This window comes from Phycodurus eques, chromosome 3, assembly GCF_024500275.1.
Source record: "Phycodurus eques isolate BA_2022a chromosome 3, UOR_Pequ_1.1, whole genome shotgun sequence".
Taxonomy (NCBI): Eukaryota; Metazoa; Chordata; class Actinopteri; order Syngnathiformes; family Syngnathidae; genus Phycodurus; species Phycodurus eques.
This window is the reverse complement of record NC_084527.1, coordinates 19,149,621-19,172,668: the sequence shown is the minus strand read 5'-3', so window position 1 is coordinate 19,172,668 and position 23,048 is coordinate 19,149,621. Positions and strand designations below refer to the sequence as shown.

The 23,048-nt window shown below is 39.4% G+C and overlaps 1 protein-coding gene across 5 annotated transcripts in view; it reads left to right on the top strand.

The window, feature by feature from the left end:
* The window catches only part of slc4a4a (solute carrier family 4 member 4a), an 82,705-nt gene extending 66,657 nt beyond the window's left edge, over nt 1-16,048 (top strand). For 3 of the 5 annotated variants that reach the window (XM_061672344.1, XM_061672343.1, XM_061672342.1), the window contains 11 exons: nt 2,075-2,260; nt 2,328-2,441; nt 4,347-4,508; nt 5,844-6,022; nt 6,419-6,491; nt 7,084-7,152; nt 7,219-7,392; nt 7,733-7,885; nt 9,136-9,229; nt 12,193-12,272; nt 13,768-13,856. In XM_061672344.1, the coding sequence (XP_061528328.1) occupies nt 2,075-2,260; nt 2,328-2,441; nt 4,347-4,508; nt 5,844-6,022; nt 6,419-6,491; nt 7,084-7,152; nt 7,219-7,392; nt 7,733-7,885; nt 9,136-9,229; nt 12,193-12,236 (1,248 nt within the window). In that variant the 3' untranslated portion in view covers nt 12,237-12,272; nt 13,768-13,856. Of the gene's footprint in view, nt 1-2,074; nt 2,261-2,327; nt 2,442-4,346; nt 4,509-5,843; nt 6,023-6,418; nt 6,492-7,083; nt 7,153-7,218; nt 7,393-7,732; nt 7,886-9,135; nt 9,230-12,192; nt 12,273-13,767 lie in introns of all 5 variants that reach the window. The other 2 variants (XM_061672346.1, XM_061672341.1) reach the window with 1 other exon arrangement.
* The last annotated feature ends 7,000 nt before the right edge of the window (nt 16,049-23,048 follow it).

Genomic DNA, 23,048 nt, shown 5'->3' with positions numbered 1-23,048 from the left:
CTTCCGGGGGGTTCCCAGGCCAGCCCGGAGACAGTCTCTCCAGCATGTCCTGGGGTCTCCTCCCAGCGGGACATGCCCTGAACACCACACCAAGGAGGCGTCCTGGAGGCTTCCTAATCAAATGCCTGGGCAACCTCAACTGGCAGAGGAGCAGCGGGTCGACTCTGAGCCCCTCACAAATGACCGAGCTTCTCACCCTGTCTCTAAGGGAGAGCCCAGACACCCTGCAGAGGAAACTCATTTGTAGCCAGGATCTTGTTCTTTTGGTCATGAACCACAGCTTGTGACCAAAGGTGAGGGTAGGAACGTAGATCGACTGGTAAATTGAGAGCTTCGCCTTTCGGCTTAGTGCCTTCTTCACCACAACGGACCGATACAAAGTCCGCATCACTGCAGACACTGCACCGATCCGCCTGTCGATCTTCTGTTCCCTTCTTCCGTCACTCATTAACAAGACCCTGAGATACTTGAACTCCTCCACTCGGGGCAGGATCTCATCCCCGACCTGGAGAGGGCATGCCACCGCTTTCCGACTGAGGACCATGAGCTCAGATTGGACTCCTATGCAGCCTCGAGGACCCTGCCGAGGGTGAAGAGCTGATCCACTGTTCCATGGCCAGGACGAAAACCACACTGCTCCTCCTGAATCTGAGATTTGACTTCCCGACGGACCCTCCTGTCCAGCACCCCTGAATAGACCTTCCCAGGGATGCTGAGGAGTGTGTTCTCCCTGTTGTTGGGACACACCCTCCGGTCCCCCTTCTTAAAAAGGGGGACCACCACCCCAGTCTGCCAATCCAGAGGCACTGTTCCCGATGTCCACGTGATATTGCAGAGGCGTATAAACCAGGACAGCCCCACAACATCTAGAGCCTTTAGAAACTCCGGACGATTCTCATCCACCTCCGGGGGCCTTGCCACCAAGGAGCTTTTTAACCACCTCGGTGACCTCAACCCTAGAGATAGGAGAGCCTGTCTCAGAGATCCCAGACTCTGCTTCCTCATGGGAAGTTGTGTCGATGGAATTAAGTAGGTCTTTGAAGTTTCTCCCCACCGACTTACAACGTTCTGAGACGAGGTCAGCAATGACCCATCCCCACTATAAACAGTGTTAAACTGCTTCCCTGGATGGTGGACCAGAATTTCCTCAAAGCCATCCAGAAGTCATTCTCCATGGCTTCACCAAACTCCTCCCACGCCTGAGTTTTTGCCTCAGCGACCACCAAAGCTGCATTCCGCTTGGCCAGCCGGAAGCCACCAGCTGCCTTAGGAGTCCCACAGGTAAAAAATGCCCAATAGGACTCCTTCTTCAGCTTTACGGCATCCCTCACTGCTGGTGTCCACCAACAGTTTGGGGGTTGCCGCCACGACAGGCACCTTACGGTCACAGCTCCGGTTGGCCGTCTGAGCAATGGAGGCGCGGAACACGGTCCACTCGGACTCAATGTCCCCCGCCTCCTGAACATGAGCACAGTTGTGTCGGAGGTGGGAGTTGAAACTCTTTGTGACACGGGATTCTGCCAGACGTTCCCAGTAGACCCTCGCAATACCCTCAGGTCAGACCGGCATCTTCCCCTGTCATCGGACCCAGCACACAACCAGGTGGTGATCTGTTGACAGCTCCGCCCCTCTCTTCACTCGAGTGTCCAAGATATGCAGCCGCAAGTCTGATGACACGTCCACATAGGCGATCATTGAACTGCGGCCTAGGGTTTCCTGGTGGCAAGTGCACTATGGACACTCTTATGCTTGAATATGGTGTTTGTTATGGACATCAGAGGTGCACAGAAAATGTATGTTATGTTAGAAGTCCACAGACCATTAAATATGATGTAAATATGGTACATCAGAGGTGTACAGACCTCTAAAAATTATGTAAATTTGGTGCATCAGAGGTGTACAGACCCCTAAAAAATTATGTAAATGTGGTACATTTGAGGGGCACAGACCATTCCATATGAAGCACAATAAATCTGGTATATTTGAAATGCACAGACCATTATATATGATAAATCTAATGTAAATATGGTACATAGATCACGGACTAATAAACGCTATGTTTAACTGTGTCCAGCCCATGAACGCCACGTGGTCGTCGCTCAGCCGGACAGAATGCTTGAAGTACAACGGTGAGCTGGTGGGCAAGGCTTGCGACGTCGTGCCCGACATCGCTCTCATGTCCTGCATCCTCTTCTTCGGAACATACATCTGCTCCATGGGCCTGAAGACGTTCAAGACCAGCCCCTTCTTCCCCACCACCGTGAGTCTGCCATGAGGTCTCAAAGACACACGACAGGGTCTTCACCGTGTGTTTTCTTCACCACCAGGTGAGGAAACTCATCAGTGACTTTGCCATTATCCTGACTATCCTTATCTTTTGCGGTGTGGACGCAATGGTCGGTGTGGACACGCCCAAACTCATAGTGCCAACTGAATTCAAGGTGAGTGGACAGCAGAGGATTCTCGTAAAGTGCTTTTTCCTTAAGACTTTAGAGCGCTTTCACGATTCCTGTAGCATAGTGAGGTGTAAGTTAAAATTTTGTAATGCAACATACTGCAACGTAACGTAACGTAGAATATAATGCAAAATATTTTAGTGCAACAAACCGTACTGTATTGTAACAGTAGATGCATACCATAAGGTTCTCTGCCGTACGGTACCGTAACCGTAAGGTACTGTAGGAGTACTATTACCGGTAGTGCTAGTAATGTATTGTAGCCTAATGTAAGGCACTGCAAGATAATGTAATGTACCATACAGCAACCGGCCGTTAGATGCCACACTGTACAGAACTGTACTATAATGCAACATAATGAAACATAATGCAACAATGAAATGTAACATAATTTAATGTAACATAACATAATGTGATGTATAGTAAGACGTTGTACAATATCGTAATGTAATGCATAATGTATTATAACTAGCGTTTGAAATCGAGAAGCGATTGTAACCGGGACTCACATTCCGGTTCACCCGGAATCGTTAAAATTTTTAAATTTCGGTTCCCAGTTTCAATGCCTACGTTAAAATAAATGACCAGTCACCTCAATGCAACACTTGGAATAAGATTATATTGTGCAAAGGAGGTGGCACGGTGCACGACTGGTGAGCACATCTGCTTCACAGTTCTGTGGACCGGGGTTGAAATCCCGGCTCCGCCTATGTGAAGTTTGCATGTTCGCCCCGTGCCTGCGTGGGGTTTCTCTGGGTACTCCGGTTTCCTCCTACATCCCAAAAACATGCGTGGTAGGTTGATTGAAGACTCTAAATTGCCCGTAGGCGTGAATGTGAGTGCGAATGGTTGTTTGTTAATATGTGCCCTACGATTGGCTGGCGACCGATTCAGGGTGTAAATGGATGGATGGATTACTGTCAGTATATGGTGGGAACATCATTTGCTTTCCCCACATGTGCAGCAATACACATTTGAACTTCTTGACACAACTGGGGTTTGGTTTTAATGACAATCGCTGTTCTTGGTGTGCACGTCTTGGCCTCTGAGGGGCAATGTGATACACACTTGCAGTGACAAAGAAAGTTGAAGAAGTAACAATCGAATATTGTTATTGTAATTTGTTTTTCACAGAGTTCAAAGAATATATGCTTATTGTTATATTGCCTGTTTGTATGTGTTTATACAGTGTTTGTGTACCAGTAGTCATTATTTTGAGTGATATAAGCGCCGCGAGTTCCATGCTAATTTTCGTTAGCTCGTCAATGGTGTTTGTCATTCATTGTGTGTAAGCTTTGAGCTAGCGATTTTTGTGAACAAAAACGAAGGAAGAAAAAAATTTTTTTTTGGAACATTCAATAGGTGTTCTTCCTTTGTTATGTGACTTTAGTTTTACACTGAACTTCAACCTGAGTGTCAATAAATGACTTTAAGCAAGCAACTTTGACCCGTCCGGGCGGTGTTAGATAGAAGTGCTGTAGTGGTGTATGGAATAGACTGATAGTATAAGAGTTTTAAAATATGAGATTTTAGATTCAGTCCAATCCGATCCAGTAGTGTTTTTTTTTTTTTGCTGACATTGGACCGATTTCCGATCTCAAAGATCGGATCAGGACACCCCTAGTGACTAGTGTATCACAAAGTACCATACTGTAAGGTACCGGAATGTACAGTAACATTATTGATTTAGAACGTTTCTTATGTCCAAGGTCAGTACAGTACATCGTTTAGTTCTTTGTAAATCTCATAACCGCGTCAAAGTATCGTATTTGTCACAACGCTGTTGATTTTCGCAACACGGTGACATGAACCTGTTCAGACGCATGAAGACGCTTTCATGCGTACAGTTTCGATTTCTACAAACATTCTAAAGTCTCCCTCCTCCCTTAGCCGACAAGCCCTCTCCGAGGCTGGTTTGTGCCGCCCTTTGGGGGCAACCCCTGGTGGGTGTACCTGGCGTCGGCCCTGCCCGCCCTGCTGGTCACCATCCTGATCTTCATGGACCAGCAGATCACTGCGGTGATCGTCAACAGGAAGGAGCACAAGCTCAAGGTGAGTGAGGCATAGCCCACATTCTCCACGATGACCTTCGCATGCCTGCTTAATGTGTTTGTCATTCCTCTCATGCCAATGAGACATGTTTCATGCCAGTGAGGGAACACTTCAAATTTTCTCTCGCAATTCAAGTAGTGCCATGACTTTTTAGATTCAAATAAAATTGAATCTAACCTCTGTTATAATAATAAAAAAAAAAAAACTCAGCGGTTGTTCAAAATGTCCGTGCACACTTTGCAACAGAGCAGTAGAATCAGGGAAGAAAATGATTGATAATAATTAGGAAAAAAAATAATATATATATTTAATGTATTGCAAAAATACAATGACATAATTTTACTAAGAGTATACTGTATATTATGTATATTAATTTATAATAAAATAATGTATATTATATTGCATAAGGCATATGGTAGGATATAGTGATGGAAAATATTTTTCTAAATCTGTATTATTTGGAATCTATCCACCCTTTTTTTTTTCCTGTGGTAAAATAATGTCTACAGTGTGTTTGTAACCATTTGATATTCTATGAGCCTCTTCCAAGTGTTTTGGGATCATAGTTTTGTGGTATATTTGTGGTTTAAATTATTAATATAGGCGATTATAATCACTTTTAGGAGTGCGTCAATTATTTGCGGATTTTTGCTATTCTCAGTCAGGCTCTGTCATTATCCCCCAATGAATAGCGGTGGTCCAGTATTTACACGCTGCACCATGTTTTAGAATTTATATAGAAACTAATACATTCGTATAACAGAGCGTCACAGGCACGTGCACAGACATTTTCGGGGGCAGCTGCTCAAGCCCAAAAAAGAGAACCCATTACAAATAATTGAGATCAGAGTCGCACCAGAGTGCGTCGCGTCCAATAAGAGGGCATTCCATCAGTGAGGGGGTACACATTTACCGATTAAGCGTTCCACAGCAGCACATGTACCTACAGTCACACATATTAAACAAGTGGTGTGAAAAAGGAAAACCACACACACTTACTAATTCCAATTCCACTGGGTAAATTAAACACCACATCTAAGTGTTTGAAGAGATTTCATTAGTACAAAACCTTTCGAATGCTTTCTGACATGAGTCCCTGTAGCGTCGCATAACAATAACATAGCACTATGTACTGTACCATAGCCTAGCTGGCATAACACAGAAAGACATAACGTAATACATATAATATTTACATTGCAGCATAGCTAGCATAGCACAACACAACGTATCGAAGCAACATAGGATAACATGAAATAGCATAAAAGCAAAGCCTATTAATGGCAATAAGTTTATATAGCCAACATTGTTATTGTTTTGGTGGCTCTCTGTGACCAGAAAGGTGCGGGCTACCATCTGGATCTGTTCTGGGTGGCCGTGCTGATGGTGGTGTGCTCCTTCATGGGCCTGCCGTGGTACGTGGCGGCCACCGTCATCTCCATCGCTCACATCGACAGCTTGAAGATGGAAACGGAAACGTCGGCGCCTGGGGAGCAGCCCAAGTTCTTAGGAGTCAGGTGAGCTTCCGATGCAATTTAAAGTGGCAATACAGAAAAAGTTCTAACTTCAAAATAACAGCTTGGTGGACCAGCCGGCTCACCAGTGTTAGCGCTAGCATCAGTGCTTAGCGTCTGCACTCATTGGCATTCATCTGTGCTGCATAATATAATAGATGTGAGCATTGAAGTGATGCTGTCAATGTTTTTCATTCATTTGGACTTTTTTGCCTCTGCTTTGTCATCACGTATGCTGTGACAGCTGTGAGCTGAACGAACAAAAACACAAACTAAACATCCCGCAGGGGCTTAAATGTTGCTCAGACCAAATGAGCGTGTATAAAGATGGTGCAAGTTGAAGTCAGCCGTCATTGTATGTTATCTTATATACAGTATTTACTGTATGTATTATTGCAGGGAGCAGAGGGTCACTGGCATATGTGTGTTCATGCTTACTGGACTGTCGGTGTTCATGGCTCCCATTTTAAAGGTAAATAAATAGTCACACTTTTGAGGTTTATTTAATCAATATCTACAATGTAGTTTTTAATAGTAATATATAATTATATACATATTTGATGTAATGAATAGCATTTCCCTGTCACAAGCCACATTAGGCACATTCGTACAATCAAATGTTGTCCAATTCAAGAGCTGAATAAAAGATTTTATCAAAATATAATTTTATTTGAATGGATTCTTTATTTTAATTTTTTTTTAATTTTAAGCAGGCTACTATTTTGTTTATGGTCAAGAAAGCAATAGCATAGCATATCTTGCAAAGCATAACATGTCTTAGCATTGCATAACAGCATTGCATAGCATAACAATAGCAGAGCCCAACATGACAATAGCAGAGCATAACATACTGTAGCATAGCTAGCATAGCACAACCTGTCATAGAATTAACAGTGTTACATAGAATAACAAATCATCTTAACACAGTAACATTACATGACATCACAGCTAGCATAGCATATCTAGCTCAACATACAGTAACTTAAGACAGTATCGCATAATATTTCACATCATACTAAACCTGTACAAAAATATGTGAAATGTTGAGACTTTTTTCCCATTAGTTCATCCCTATGCCGGTGCTGTATGGAGTCTTCCTGTACATGGGAGTGGCCTCTCTCAAAGGAGTTCAGGTAGACTCTTCTTCCGCTAATCCCCCATTTAATATCCTGGCTCAACAATCATATTTCTGCGTATAGTTCATGGACCGTCTAAAGCTGCTGCTGATGCCGGCCAAGCACCAGCCCGACCTGATTTATCTGCGACACGTGCCCCTCAGGAAGGTGCACCTGTTCACCTTCATCCAGGCGCTCTGCCTGGCCCTGCTCTGGATCCTCAAGTCCACCGTGGCAGCCATCATCTTCCCCGTCATGGTAAGACACATGTATACAGAAATGGATTTTAGATTCACCAGAGTGTGTTAAATTGAAGAAAATGGTGATGATTGTGGGAATCTTGCAACTGTAAAATGGTACATTTTCGCCCCTGTAACATGACCTTGTAATGTACAAACCTTCGTCATTTTTAGCCCTTCAATAAAGATTTTTATCATAAACCTTATCCCTTAAACATGACAATTATTTTTTTCATAATACATTACTCTCTTAAAATAGTAATTTATTTTACTCATAATTTCACCCTGTAAGACGTCAACTTTTCTCTTGTAATATTACAACTTTGACACAGCTGATTATGCTATTACCCTCTTTTTAGATCCTGGCGTTGGTGGCCGTGAGGAAGGCCATGGATTACATGTTCTCGCAGCACGACCTCAGCTTCTTGGACGACGTCATCCCCGAGAAAGACAAGAAGAAGAAAGAGGATGAGAAGAAGAAGTGCAGCAGCCAAGACAGCGATGCCGATGACGTAAGTGCACAAACGTCCTTCAAATGGCGAAAATCTCTAGGTCACTGGAAATTCCTCGAATGACCCCAAAATGGTCACTTCAAACCAAAATAACAGACTTCCGGGGTCTTTTCAGGTCTGGATTCTTGAGACTTATTTGTTGTTCTACTCATGATAGACATTCATTCATCCATTTTCTGTGCCGCTTATCCTCACTAGGGTCGCGGGCGTGTTGGTGCCTAGCTATCTTCGGGCGAGGGGGTACACCCTGAACTTGTCGCCATTCAATCGCAGGGCACACATAAGCAAACAACCATTCACACTCACATTCACATCCACGGGTAATTTAGAGTCTTCAATCAACCTACCATACCGGAGTACCCAGAGAAAAGCCACACAGGCACGGGGAGAACATGCAAACTCCACACAGGCGGGGCCGGGGATTGAACCCGGGTCCTCAGAACTGTGAGGCTGACGCTCTAACCAGTCGTCCACCATGCCGCCCATGATAGACATGTCTACCAAATTTCATTTTACTAAGTGAAACTGTGTTTGGGGGCTGAGGTTTCAAACAGTGTTGCATTTCATGGCAAGTCACTGAAACTCGTTGGCAAGCTCCGCCCACACACAATTGCTCAAACTCAAAATTTTCGCAATTTAAAGTATCTATCCTTTCTGTTTAGTATACTGTAAATGGTCCAAATTTAGTAACATTCAGACGAAATATCTAAGACAAGCTGATCTTTGAAGGACCCCTGGAAACAGGCAAAATGCTCCTGAAATGGCTGCTTCAAACCAAAATGTTTGACTTCCTGTGTCTTTTCCGGCCTGGTTTATTGAGACTTTTTTGTGGGTCTACTCATGATAGACATGTCTATCAAAGTTCATGTTGCTCAATGAAACTGGCTAAGGGAGCTGATTTGATTTAATATTATTTTTTTAATTCCGGGTGGTGCTACTTAGCACAAAGTTTTTCAATTTTTCAAAGCTTTTTTTGCTTTCACCATACAATATGCTAACACCACTTAGCATTTATTGTTTTGATTCTTTTGATGTTGATAGTTTATGGTCCCCTTTTGGAACATTCATTGAATTTGGTTCTACACTGATCAGAACAGGTTTAGGAACCCTTTTGGTGGAAACTCTGGGCCATGCTATAATCACAAAGGACACATGCATGTTACGAAGTCCCAATGACTCGGGTGTCAAGTTTTGTGGGTGAAGATCAGGTGTTGAGGACTTTGTGTGTGTGTGTGTGGTCTCTCCAACAGTCTGACTATCCTTACAATGAGAATGTTCCCAGCATTAAAATTCCCATGGACATGATGGAGCAGGAACCTTTCTTAGGTGGTCAGGCCACAGACAGTGAGTAAATGACCGGGCGGCGTCGCATGCAAATCGCCTCCCTCATCTTCTTCTTCTTCTTCTTCCTCCTCCTCCTCTTTGTTTGTATGGCACCGCATGATGTCGACCTTTTGCATTTTGCTCTGTTTGACGCTAACAGATGTTTAATTTTTTTCTAACCTTGTCTTTTTGTCACTTCAATGGCTCTAATATCTGCATGTGGATCCGTTTTCTCTTGAATAAACTAACACATTTTTGTTTGTTTACAGTGGTCCTTTGATGTGATGTGTACTTTTGATTACAATACATTACATGCATTTCTGTTAATTTTCTATGCCAAAAGTGAAATAATAATAATAATAATAGATTTTATATAAAATTCTCATTATATTTGAATGACAATTTCCTAAAATCATGCAAAGGTTTCCTTTTTGAGTTGCGAGGCAGACATGCAAACTTTTTAGTTTCAATGTTAATTTAATTTTCTAATCAATTTTTTAAAATTCTGATTAAATTTATATAATATTATATGTTTGTTTTTTTCTTAAATATTTTTGGAATTATTCATGTATATTGGGAGGATAGTATGTCTAATATTTTGCAATGTTTTCTTTAATAATATCAGGTTTGCTGTTTTCGTTATAGAAAACATTTAGATAATTGTTTTTTTGCAGCCAATATTGATAATCGATAACTTACTACTTCTCCAAACCGATACCAATACCGATAACCGATATAATTTTTTAAACTGCCTTATATCAGGGGTCTTCAACAATTTCCAGGCCAAGGACCCCCAAACTAATAGAAGGCTGGAGTGGGGACCTCCTACTTATGTATATTGTATATAGTTGTTTTACATCAACCTGGTCGTATAATCGAATGCCTTTTTATTCATATAAAATATAATAAAAATGAAAATAGTATTATACTAGTATAATATCATTATTTATTATCATATAACATATGTATACAACATACGTTCTATTGTCACTATACACAATGTGATTAAGATGATGTATACATGTATACATGATGTATACATGTACTTTCTTATTGTACAATCAATACTACAGTATTGATAACTCAAGGAACTTCTTTCTTTTTTTTCTCAAACTTGAATAATACACAGGTTAAAATCTTCATGTTTTTAAATTTTTTTTAAACATGATAAGAACGGGCGATCAATCATGTTAATGGTGCTGCCTAGCCAAATATGTTTTGATAATAGTTCCATTTGTAGATATTGTCTATTCAGCGAATACTGGAGAGGAAGATGTTGGGTAGTTGGGTAGTTGTTAGTCCGCTCTGACAAACGCGATTCCGTGTCTGATAAAGCTGCATCTGCTTGCTCCTCTGTCGGCCATGCGAGTCTGCTGCTTTGTGGGTCGCTGGGTCTTGCCAAGAACTGCGCTCCAAAGGACATAAATGGTCACGAGCATCGTAGTTATGAACTCCAAGTCACTCGATGATCGTAATTTCAGCAAGTGCTGGCGATCATATGATATTTTACTTTGGAAATTTACTGTTTTTGGCACCATAGGTCTGCCCCTACAACTGCTTTTCCGCGGCCGATTAAGCCGCCTCTGCTTGCTCCTCTGTCGGCTTATGGTGCTACGGGAGTCCGCTGCTTTGTAGGCCGCTGGGTCTTGCTGAGAGCTGCTCCCCGAGGACAGTAAACGCTCGCAAGTGTCGTAGTTACTAGCTCAAAGTCATTGGAGGATCGCAATTTCAGAAAGTGCTGGCGATATATGGAAAATTACTTTGGATATTGACAATTTTTGGCATCATAGGCAAAGAATTTTGGTCAAAATATCCATTACTGTCACAAGCCAATGCAACAGCACCCGGTGTTGACCAGCGTGCCACTAAATGTGACGGCTCTTTGTTATCGGTCCAGTTTTTTTTCGGTATCGGACTGATCCGTGTGACGTCGTTATTTGTTTAAACTATTTTTTCTAATTATTTTTTGACATTTCAGTATTTAATATTTAACCATGTTTAACACTATTAATGTTTAATATTGAAAATGCTTAATTAAATAATATTTAGCTTGTTTATTAATATATATTGAACAAACCCCAATTCCAATGAAGTTGGGACGTTGTGTAAAACATAAATAAAAACAGCATACAATGATTTGCAAATCCTTTTCAACCTATACTCAATTGAATACAGTACAAAGACATTTAATTTTAAAACTGATCCACCTTATTGTTTTTTTTTTAAATATTGACTCATTTTGAAATTGTTGGCTGCAACACTTTCCCAAAATTTATTTTTCACATTTTATCCAGTACTTGCAATTCTTGTGTGCGTGTTAAATTCTGTTTACAATTCGTTTAAAAAGAGTGTTTTAATAAGTTTAAATAAGCATGTGGGAGGAGGTAATAAAATGATATATATATACTGTAGATAGATAGATAGATAGATAGATAGATAGATAGATAGATAGATAGATAGATAGATAGGTTGAAAAGATTTTGCAAATCATTGTATTCTGTTTTTATTTACATTTTACACAACATCTTAAGTTCATTTGAATTGGGCTATGTATTTTATTCGGAATATATATCAATTCGTTTTATTTGATAAAATATTTAGATGAAATAATATTTGTATCCTTTATTTTGTTCACATTGATATTTAATATTTCATATGTATTTGATACTATTCGTACACCTATTTAAAGCTGTATTTATTAATAATATTTCATTTGTTTGTTTATAATTGATATACTGTATTTTGACATTTTAACGTACAATATATTTAATATTTTGTAATATTTATTTAGCACTTTTTTTTAATTGACACTGTCAGAGAAGTCTATTTTTTTTTGCACACAGTACTATTGTTGTGGTTGTAATTGCTCTAATGTAGGTTTCTAATAATGAATGGTTAACACAATAGATGTAGCACAAACAGTAAATGTTGTGAATAAAGTATGTCAATCTGAATTTATTTCTGTTCATGTGTCTCCCCCACAGCAGAGAAATCAGCTTCGTTCCTCGAGCGACACACCTCGTGCTGAGCAGCTTCGCTACTACCAGGCCAACTGCTTGTCCAGGTGTGACACACTCACATAAACATCTAGTCATGTACCGTGCCGTGAAAAAGTATTTGCCCTCTTCTCAAATTCTTACTCTTAGATTTTATTTATCAAGGGGAAAAAACTATTCAAACTTGAGGCCCTCTGTGAAAAAGAACTCCCCCCCTTTTTTTAAATCATGAATTAACTGTGGATAATCACATTTTTTGGAAAGCTGAGTTACCTCCAGACCTCTTCAATCAGGAAACCACTGAAGTGGAACCTCTCTGACAAAATGAAGTCGGCCAAAAGATGTCAGAGAGCTGCAACAAAATGCCACCATCCAAAGAAATTAAAGAACAGACGAGAAATAAAGTAATTGACGTCTATTAGTCTGGAAAGGGTTAAAAAGCCATTCCTAAAGTTTAACACTCCACTGAACCACTGTGAGAGCCATTATCCACAAATGGCGAAAACATGGAACAGTGGTGAACAGCCAGCCTACAAAATGACCCCAAGATGACGGTGACGACACAAAGGAAACCCAGGAAAACATCTTAAGAACTGCAGGCCAGTACAGTTCAGTTGTCTTTAACTTTTAAGTACAATACATTTTCATTTAATCTTTTGGAAATGTTTGTTTTCAAACAGTAAGTGCGACACATTTCATTAGTACAGTTTTTTGATTTTCCTATATTTAAGCACAAATCCACACCCATGTGGCTCTAAAACCCTTTCTGTATGACCAAACCAGAATTACAGCGTAAAAGGCAGCGGCGCTCATGGGACGTCCGTAGTGTCAACACATCTCACAAGAAATCGTTTTAACCAATTTGTGTACACAACTGCTTACTCAGCAAAAAAAAAAAAAAAAAAAAAAAACTTTTCATGTATTACTGTTCATGAAGAGCATCCGGAAGTTTGGCGCATGTTGTCTGTAATATCGGACAGAGCGTGATGATGTAACACTGTGATGACATTACAACCCTGCCAAACCCTAATCCCATCCCACTAAAGAAAAATTGCCTTGTGCTCAAATGACCTCCTCACAGGCTTTCAAACAGGCACAGAGCTCCTCAAACTCAGGATATAGTCACAAGTTTAGAGACTAATTCTCATTCAGTAACATGACAAAGTGTCTCTTGTGTCATCTTTGGATCAATGCCACCGTGTAACCTTTTTACCGGACTGCTGTCACGCTTTGTCACTCTGTGCTTCTTTTTCAGGCTTTTGTACGACACACTGCTGTCGAGCTTTCTCCTACTCAGTCTGAGCTAAGGGATAAGCTATTTATTGATTTAAACATTGACTCATTGTCTCTCGCACAATATAACAATGCCAAAAAACTCTCACTCTGAAAAACTGAAACGACATTCATCACAAGCAAGCAACTCGACGTCAGATTTACAGTGCTAATGCTAGTTTAGTATTGCTCGTGATCTGGGATTTTATTTTAAAGCCATATTGCCTAGCCCTACTCTGTGCTTCTTTTTCAGGCCAATGTGTTAACAGCTATCGTGTTGATGTGTTTCAGCCGCGAGATGAGTCCGCTGAAGCCGGTGCCTCAAATTAGAATAGACATGGACCCGGACGACGGCAACCCTTTCTACTGGCGAAGTCGAGGATCCGAGACGTCTCTCTAGGCCTGCCAAGACTCCACCCGAGGGGGCATCCAGGGCCGAGACCCCCTCCCCCCCTACCCACCATCTTCTTCTTCTACTACAAATCAGAACAAGCAAGCTAACTCTACTACTTCTTCTTCTATGCAACTGCAGCTCTGTCTTACCGCGCATGGAGTTCCCTCCCTGCTTCGTTTTATATCTATCATCCATCTATACTTTTATATGTACAAATATATAAATACAAATCTCTTATATATTATGATAACATTTTCCTGTAGCAGGAAAAGTACATTTTAATAGTCTACCTCTTGTTTCAAACGAACACGTGTCGATTGAGCAGGGGATTTGCTGTATCATAGACGGAAAAGGGGTGCTTATGTGATTAAATAGTTATTAACGGTTAATTAACAATGGACAAGACAGATTTTGATTTATTTTTATTAATTAAATCAGAGTTTATTTTATTTCATTTTTTAATGATTCTGTTTTGGTGTGTTGGTAACTTTTTCGTACGTCGGGTTTTCCTCAGCTATAAGCGATATCGTGTTTGCGATACGTTACCTTTCAAGTGGCTTATAAATTCCATTCAGACTAGTATTCATAATACAATAAAAATCTGTGACGTTCATGACTAATCAAAACTGACATTTATAACTCATAAACATTAGCCTTTTCATTTTCTTTTTTTTAAAACAAGTTATCTTAAACACACACACACACACACACAAAATCCCCTATTCTAGTTCTGGAAAATCAATAATTTTTATGACATTGCGCTATGCGCTATTTATCTTAACTCATTCACTGCCAGCCTTCCCAGTCAACATGGATATTTGACTTCTGAAGCCGTCAATGGCAGTAAATGTGTTAACATTACGACTGGTAGGTGACTCCAAAATTACCTGAATTAAAATATATATATCTGTTGATCATTGAAATTTATTTCAAGTTGCTTTGGTCCCCAGAAAGACAAGTGTCCCGTGTCTTGTAATCCAGGCGGCTTTCTAGCCAAAAAAAATTGGCATCTCAAGGGTGACAGTGTCTTGAGCTTTGGGTATGTTCGGGGAGTGCTCAATACGCGTAATAAAAAACCTCGTTTTTAACTAAACTATAGTTGACAACTTGCTGGAAGTGAAATTTTACTCCTGAAATTCCCCAAATATAAATCTCTAAATCTAATAAATATGGAACACTGGCTATAGTCCCAGTAAAAGAAACTTTCATGTGACCTGTAATCCAAACGTTTCAACCTATTTGTCACCTCCATGGGGACACTAAACGATTCTAAAAGATAACTTGAAGTCATAAAATGTTGCAAATAGCACATCTAAAAATGATACATACTGTATTTTCTGTAGCCCCTGTAAAGAAACTGCCCTGTGTCTTAGCTAGGCGGCACTCTTCACAGTAGATTTGTCATCTAAAGTGTGATCCTAAATGATTCGAAAGCAAAACATTTTTCAGTAAACTCCTCAAATAGCACCTCTTAAAAGGTGCTATTTGAGGAGACCTCTAAAGTGAATTTTTTGTTTTAAAAGACCTGACATAAAAAAAATAAAATAAAAAAACATTAAAAAGCACTATAATTTATTCTAAGTATCTTTGATCAGCAGAAAGAAAAGTATCCTATGTCCTGTAATCTCGGCGACACTCTAGCAACAGATTTGACATCCCTAGGATGGAAATGATTCTATAGGTTTTAGTCAAAAATCTCCTTAAAAACTAGTAAATTCTATTTAGTAGCTTCAGTGTGTCTTGTATCCTGTAATTTAGGCGACACTGTTAAACAGAGTTGACGAAGTGACTGGTAATCTGCAATGATCAAGTGTGTTTATGACTGGTCATTTACAGAAGCGGTTTGTTTGTTTGTCCCACTTCAAGATATGTATTCACACCATTTTGAATATAAAGGCTGTCACATTGTGGATGTTGCGAAGGGTTTCCAATTGCACCGAATAGCAGAATGGCCTATTTAACAGCATGTTAGCATGTTAGCCCATCAGCCAAAGTAATGATATGATATTTATAATCCACGTTTTTTTTTTGCCAAAACAAATACAATAACAATCAATGAATTTATTCTTGTTTGACTGTTCATTAATTAACCTTTTGGGTGACTTTTGAGAGTACGTACTTTAGACATTCTATTTTTCAAATGAAATGTATATTGAAAATAAAAAGTTATTAAACGGACATGTGCTGTTGCCTTGTGATTGAATTATACACGTGCTTTGGAACGAACAGTAGCCATGAACAGAATCAGCAGTTTGGTCCTCCCTTAAGAATGAACGCACAGCCCCCTCTAGTGGTCATTGTATCATATTGCAGGGGAGCGAGTCCAAAAATTTCAATCACCTTTTTGGTATCTTATTACTTGCTGTACAGATGAACATATTTCATGTATCTTTTTAAGAGAAAATTAACTCAAACATTGGATTATTTAAAAAAAAACTTGGCTACCTTAAATTGATGATTTATATTTTATTGTAAAATTCCAAGTTTATTCTCATATATTAAGACTATAAACAAGTCCAACTTGTTTCTTATAATATTATGACTTTATACCCTTGAAAAAGTGATTCACCCCCCCCCCCCCCCCCCCCGTAAAATTACTATTTAAATCCTTGCATAATTACGATTTGGTTGTCATAGTACAACATATTTTGTCTAATGAAATCACAACTTGTAATATTGTGACTACTGCTGTTATATAACAAATTTGATCTTGTAGAGTTTCAGCCTTTTTTCTCTTAATACAGTTTTGTGCGTTTTATTGCATTTTTTCCCGATAACATTAGTCCCTTAAAATTATGTTTAACATCAGAATATTGTGAGAATGTTTTCTCATAAATTAGCACATTTTCGCCCCTGTAACATGACCTTGTGATGTACAAACTTTAGTCATTTTTAGCCCCTCAATAAAGATTTTTATCATAAACCTTATCCCTTAAACATAACAATTCTTTTCTCATAATATATTACTCTCTTAAAATAGTGATTTATTTTACTCATAATTTCACCCTGTAAAACGTCAACTTTTTTCTTGTAATATTACAACTTTAGTCCCTTAAAATTATTATTTATTTTTTCATAGAACTATAAAACGTTTTATTCAGGTAAAATTAAGATTTTCTTCTGTCGTACCTTTAAAACATTTTCCTCATAATATTACAAAACTTTCTTATATGTATATGTTTTTTTTTTTTTTGTTTTTTTTTACACCAAAACAACATGTTTTATTCAGGTAAAAAAATAAATAAAAATCTCATACCTTTTGAACTTTTTTTTCCCTCTCATTCCAACTTTAGTCCTTTAAAAGGATTATTTATTTTCATGTTTTTATGTTTATTCAAGTAAAAGTTATTTATTAGATATAAAAGTTACAACATTTTCTGGTGATATTACAACTTTATTCTCTTAGAAAGATGACTTTCTTTCTTGTATTTTTTTCTCATGTTTCAACTAATATTACAGTTTTATTCCTGAAAAATTACATTTATTTTTTCAGCATAAAATAATGTTTTTCCGAGCTTTTTTTATAGTTTCAATTTGTATTCTTGTGAATTATTGAATTGTTAATTAAAATAAATAAAAATAGCAATAACTACGAGTGACCTTAAATAATAAATGACGTGAATATCCATTCCTAATCTAATCAATTCCACCTAATTTCCTGAAGTAAAACCTGCCAGTAAGGTAGATAACAAGATGATGGGTTGGCATCAACTCATCCGGCTGCGCAATTTCCGCCTTATTAACCAAGGAGCGTAAGCAATTTCACACGCTGTCAAAGCAGAGCTTTCATGCCAAAACTGTGACCTGGATGATGGAAACGTTGCCACTAGAGGACGGACAAGAGTTGTCACGCGCACGTGCATACACACGCACACAACCAGTGCGGCATATTTATTTTTATTTTTTTGCACTTAAAGATAATTTTTTTTGTATTCACTGAGCTGATTACATTTTTTTTTTTAATGATGTCGTGTATTCTGTTTTCAAAGTGTGAGTGCAGTGCCCCCCGCTATATTGCAGTGATGGTTTTTTTTGGGGGTTTTTTAAATCTGTTTTTACAGTACAGTATTTACCCTCATATTCGCGGCTTCACCTATTTGCAGACTTTTGGGGGAACGTATCCTCCATTATTTGATGTTTTTGTACCATCTTGTGGCATTTTGGTGCCAAGGAAATATCTTGAAGTGAGTTGTGGAACTTCATTTAGACAAAAAAAAAATATTGCTTTGCTGCCAATGTGTTACATTTATTGCCAAATATAACCCTTTTTAGGGTGATTAATTACTCCTGTTTTTGCTGTTGACGACAGGGCTCGGTCCCTAGCTCCATGATAGTGAGGAGTGAATACTGTCTACTTATTGTAATGCTGTCGCATGTGGGAAAGGAGAGCCACAGTTGCCGATGCACTTTTCAGCTGTTTACTGATCGCCGGGGAATCAGTAAAACACTCAGAGCTCACTCAAGCAGAAGCTGCTGTCGGCCACAGCTCATTCTCGGACACTCACACGCAGACTCGCCGACGTCACTTGCCACCCCGCTAGGTCCCAGCGCTTAAAAGACACATATCCAACACACAGATACTACAATACGTACAGTATTTTCTTCACATTTTTACAGCACTTGCAATTGTTCTGTGCGTGTTAAATTCTGTTTACAATTTGTTTAAAAAGAGTTTAAAAAGAGTTTTTTTAATAAGTTTAACTCGTTCACTACCAGCCTTCCCAGTTAACATGGCCATTTGACTTCCAAAGCCGTCAACGGCAGTGAATGTGTTAGATGTGCTTAAAGCATGTGTGTGTGTGTGTGTGTGTGTCTATATATATATATATATATATATATATATATATATATATATATAGACATATATATATATATATATATATATAGGTTTTCTCCGGGCACTCCGGTTTTCCACCCACATCCCAAAGAACATGCTGTTCTAACAGGTTAATTGAAGACTCTAAATTGCCCGTAGGTGTGAATGTGAGTGCGAATGGTTGTTTGTTTATATGTGCCCTGCGATTGGCTGGAACGACAAAAAGGTCGAAGTGCTATAGCGCACTACAGTGCTGCATATGAAAAATCTCATTAGATTTGTTTCTATAGCTGCTCACAGGGCTGAGAGACTTGTATTTACAGTAATCACAGTGCAGCAGCTTGATTGTTGACGTCATCATGTGACATCACCGCACACCCACAAAACAAGCCAAATTTAAAAAGAAAATTATCATGTAAAAAGGCAACCCCACGTGTTTAAAGAAAAACATATCAATTTATAGTATTTGTTTTTTCTTTTATTAAATAGAAAAAGCAAACAGAAGCTATACCTAGAAAAACATGATTATCTTTTATACTATACATTTGAAGCATTTGTGTGAGTTGGGTCAAATCTGAATTAAGTTCAGATCCTGACCCCTTTTATTTCTAAGTGACTCTCCGTTGTGTGTTTTTATGTTTTTATGCCTTAAAAAAAAAAAAAATTTTTTGTCAAAATGGCTATCTATTGTCGTCTTAGAACGTCCTTGGCTAATAAAGAGGATTCTGCTTCTGATTCTGCAGACTCCTGCATACGCATACATAACAGATCTTGCTCAAACCAGTGTACATTACTGACAAATCGGATCTGGATCGGATCCAGGTTAAGCTTGGCTTCCAACCTCTGTGCACATATATGTATGTACAGTATATAATTCATGTGTAATTTTTTTTTAGGTATGTTCTGTATAGGTAATCCCACTGACTAAATAGTATAATATAGTGGTCTTTACTTTGGGTTTATATTACTACTCATTTGGATTTTTGGGGTCAATGCAATGTTGCAGACTATTCCTGCTTCCGTTATCATTCACATCAGTATACCAATTTTCAATAGTTTGAATATACTATATATTATTCATGTCATATCATGTCATTTTTTTTTTTGCTACATACAATGCCACTGACTATGGTTGGTGTTGTTCACATTCACTACTACTTATATTGTTTGAATTTATTCCTGTTCCGCTTGTCATTTGCATCCGCATTTACATTGCATTGCTTATGACCTGACCTATACCTGATGCTGAGGCGGAGGTGATTTTTCTTTTTTTTAATCACAGATTCCTGGCAGGTGGCGAGCTCTTTTGATGTGCAAATGCCGTCAAAGTGAAATGCAGAAGGCCAATTAATTTGAAGTGTGAGGCTTGTTCAAAAATCTTCAGGCTCGAGACACAAGAAAGTGTTTTAAGTTTCGAGGCTATCAGGACAAAACTATTGGTCTTGTTCATATATGTCAAACTCAGGCCCAGGGGCCAAAGTCGGCCCACGATGTAATTATATTTGGCCCGAAAGACCATATCAAATGTGTATTAGAGTTGGCCCACCAGTATATCGCACATGCGTCACTCACTAATATTACAAATCCCAGAATGCTTTGCTAGTGTGTCGGCCCATCAGTCTAGCCCGGCGAGAGCCCCTTCCCTTTCTGTTGCCGTCGTTAGCAACTATGCTACCAGTCTCCTTGAGCAAATTTACACTTCCCTTTCCCAAAAATGGCCAAACGAAAGATGGAAAACGGTTAACTTCCAAGACAGGTGGGAGGCAGATTGTCTGTTCACTAAAGTAAAAGACAGACCTTTTTGTCAAGTGCGGAGCAACGTGGCTGTAACAAAGAATAGAACATAATTGAATTCATGTTTTTTTTAAATACCCTTTATCAACACCAAGGCATAGACTGTTGATAGTTTGAAGTTTGGATTTTTATTGAAGGACATTCTTATTTTTTGGGGGGTTGTTTTGTTGTTGGCCTTTGAAAAAAGATTTACATCAAAAAGAAAGGTAGTTGGAGATAGATAAATAGAAGATGGAGAGACAGAAGAATTCATGTTATCTATTTAAATACAAAACAACCAATAAATACCGCTGATGTCTTTTATCGCAAATTTGATTTCGCGTGTTTATAATATTAAAGTTTGTTTCTTCCAGATTCAGTGTTTAAGCAAAATGTAAGTTTGTTGTCGTATGGTAAACTTTAGTGCTACATTTCTTGAGAGGAGGGAAACATAGACCTCGCAGTGATTTTTCAGTCAATATTGAGTTTGGTCCGCGACGTTGTCCCAATTTTTAATTTTGACCCACCGTGAACTTGAGTTTGACACCCCTGGTCTCGTTGATTCATTGACTGATTAAGAAGTGAACAGAGAACATTCAAAGTCCCTGTTGAGTGAGAATAAATGTCTTACAAATTTGACACACCACAGCCAAGAGCATTGCTAACAATGCTGCCAAATTGGAATGATTCCCCAAAATTGCCAAGTATCTCCGAAAATAAATAAATAAACAAATCAATCAATCAAGCCATTCTCTCTGCTCTCGAATGCTGTGGGTGTGGCCGCTACACTAAATGAAACCACACCTCCTCAACTGTCAATTTACTCAACACCGTCAACGACGACCTGGCAAAATGGATGCGACTTCGTCTGGCATCATCATCAATTGGCAGTGTCGACAATGGAATTAGACATGTTTGAACAAAAAGATGTTAGCACTGTAATGCACTTGGCTTTACCCACTGCAGGGTTAAGGTCATTCTTGATTCCCCCCGAGTTTTAAACTTTAACAATTGTCAATTTGATGAACAACAACATTACAAGAGGACAACATCCTTCCCTTTCACTTATTGTGTTTGCTACATGCTTAAAGCGCTAATGCGGCTGCAAAACTCCAGGACATCATCTTGATTACAGAGAAAAGGAGACGATTTGAAGACACGTGTCCAAACGAGGAGCACGTCTAATCAGCAACACAAACAGAAGGCTTCAAACACTACAAAACCGACCAATACTGATACCGCTAACATTAGGGTGGAATAGATTTTTTTGTTTTATATATGTGCTCCCAAATGCTTAATGGGAGCAGAATTGCAAGGGGTGGCGGTGTGGCGTCTGTTCCATTTGGGCCGAGGGAGGCAACCACGCGCTGACATCACGTGCGCAACTTGAAAGCTCTTTTTAAAACGAGCCCATTTGGAGCATTTCCGAGGAGAGTTGAAGAGTCATTACGCTACATCGAATGCAGCATTTTAAATACTGTGTCATAAAAACGTGTCTTTACTCTTGCCACGTATTTCATCATCCGATTCACCCATCGTCCTCCTGTTTTTAGTGCTTTTGTGGTTGTGAGGGTAAAACGTATTGGAACAAAACATAAAAGGTCTTATTTTGTCCGGATCAGACGTTCCGTACAAGATTTGGCAGTAATGTAAATGTTGCATGTTCAGACACTTACTAGATATGGTTTATCCTGGCTTAAACAGGATTTAGTATGTTATGCTAGAACAGGGCGGCACGGTGGACGACTGGTTAGAGCGTCTGCCTCACAGTTCTGAGGACCGGGGTTCCATTCCCGGCCCCGCCTCTGTGGAGTCTGCATGTTCTCCCCTGTGCCTGCGTGGGTTTTCTCCGGGCACTCCGGTTTCCTCCCACATCCCAAAAACATGCATGCTAGGTTGATTGAGGACTCTTAATTGCCCTTAGGTGTGAAGGTGTGCGCCAATGGTTGTCTGTTTATATGCGCCCTGCGATTGGCTGGCGACCAGTTCAGGGTGCACCCCGCCTCTCGAACCGAAGATAGCTGGGATAGGCTCCAGCACGCCCGCGATCCAAGTGAGGAGAAGCGGAACGGAAGATGAATGAATGAATGAATGAATGAATGTTAGAACAGTGATTCCCAACCAGCGTGCCGTGAGAACTCTTTAGGTGTGCTGCGGAAAATTATCAAAAATGTTGCATTTGAATTAGTCCGAAAATTATTTACAACAATGTTCATCTATCTATGTCAGTGACATATAGTGACAGACAGAACAAATAAATGTTCTTCTATTAGATGGCAGAAAGTACATATTTGACTTGTGTATTCACTTTTTGTGACATTTGTGTTTTTGGGTGTGGTAGATTTTTTTGAGGGCCGAATTTGAGGCTAAAGGGAGAATAGATAGCGTGGGTGGAGGACTTTAAATAATAAATACAACAGCGCAGAGCAATGGTGAGTTTGGAAGGAGGTGAAGAAACGGATCCAAACAGGTTGCAACAGGTGGAGGGAAGTGTCAGATGTGAATTTCAACAGCAGCAAGAATAGTCGGTGGCGTTTGGTGCTTTTATGCTGAACATCACAGCCAAATCCCTGCATTCTCCCGTGGAGA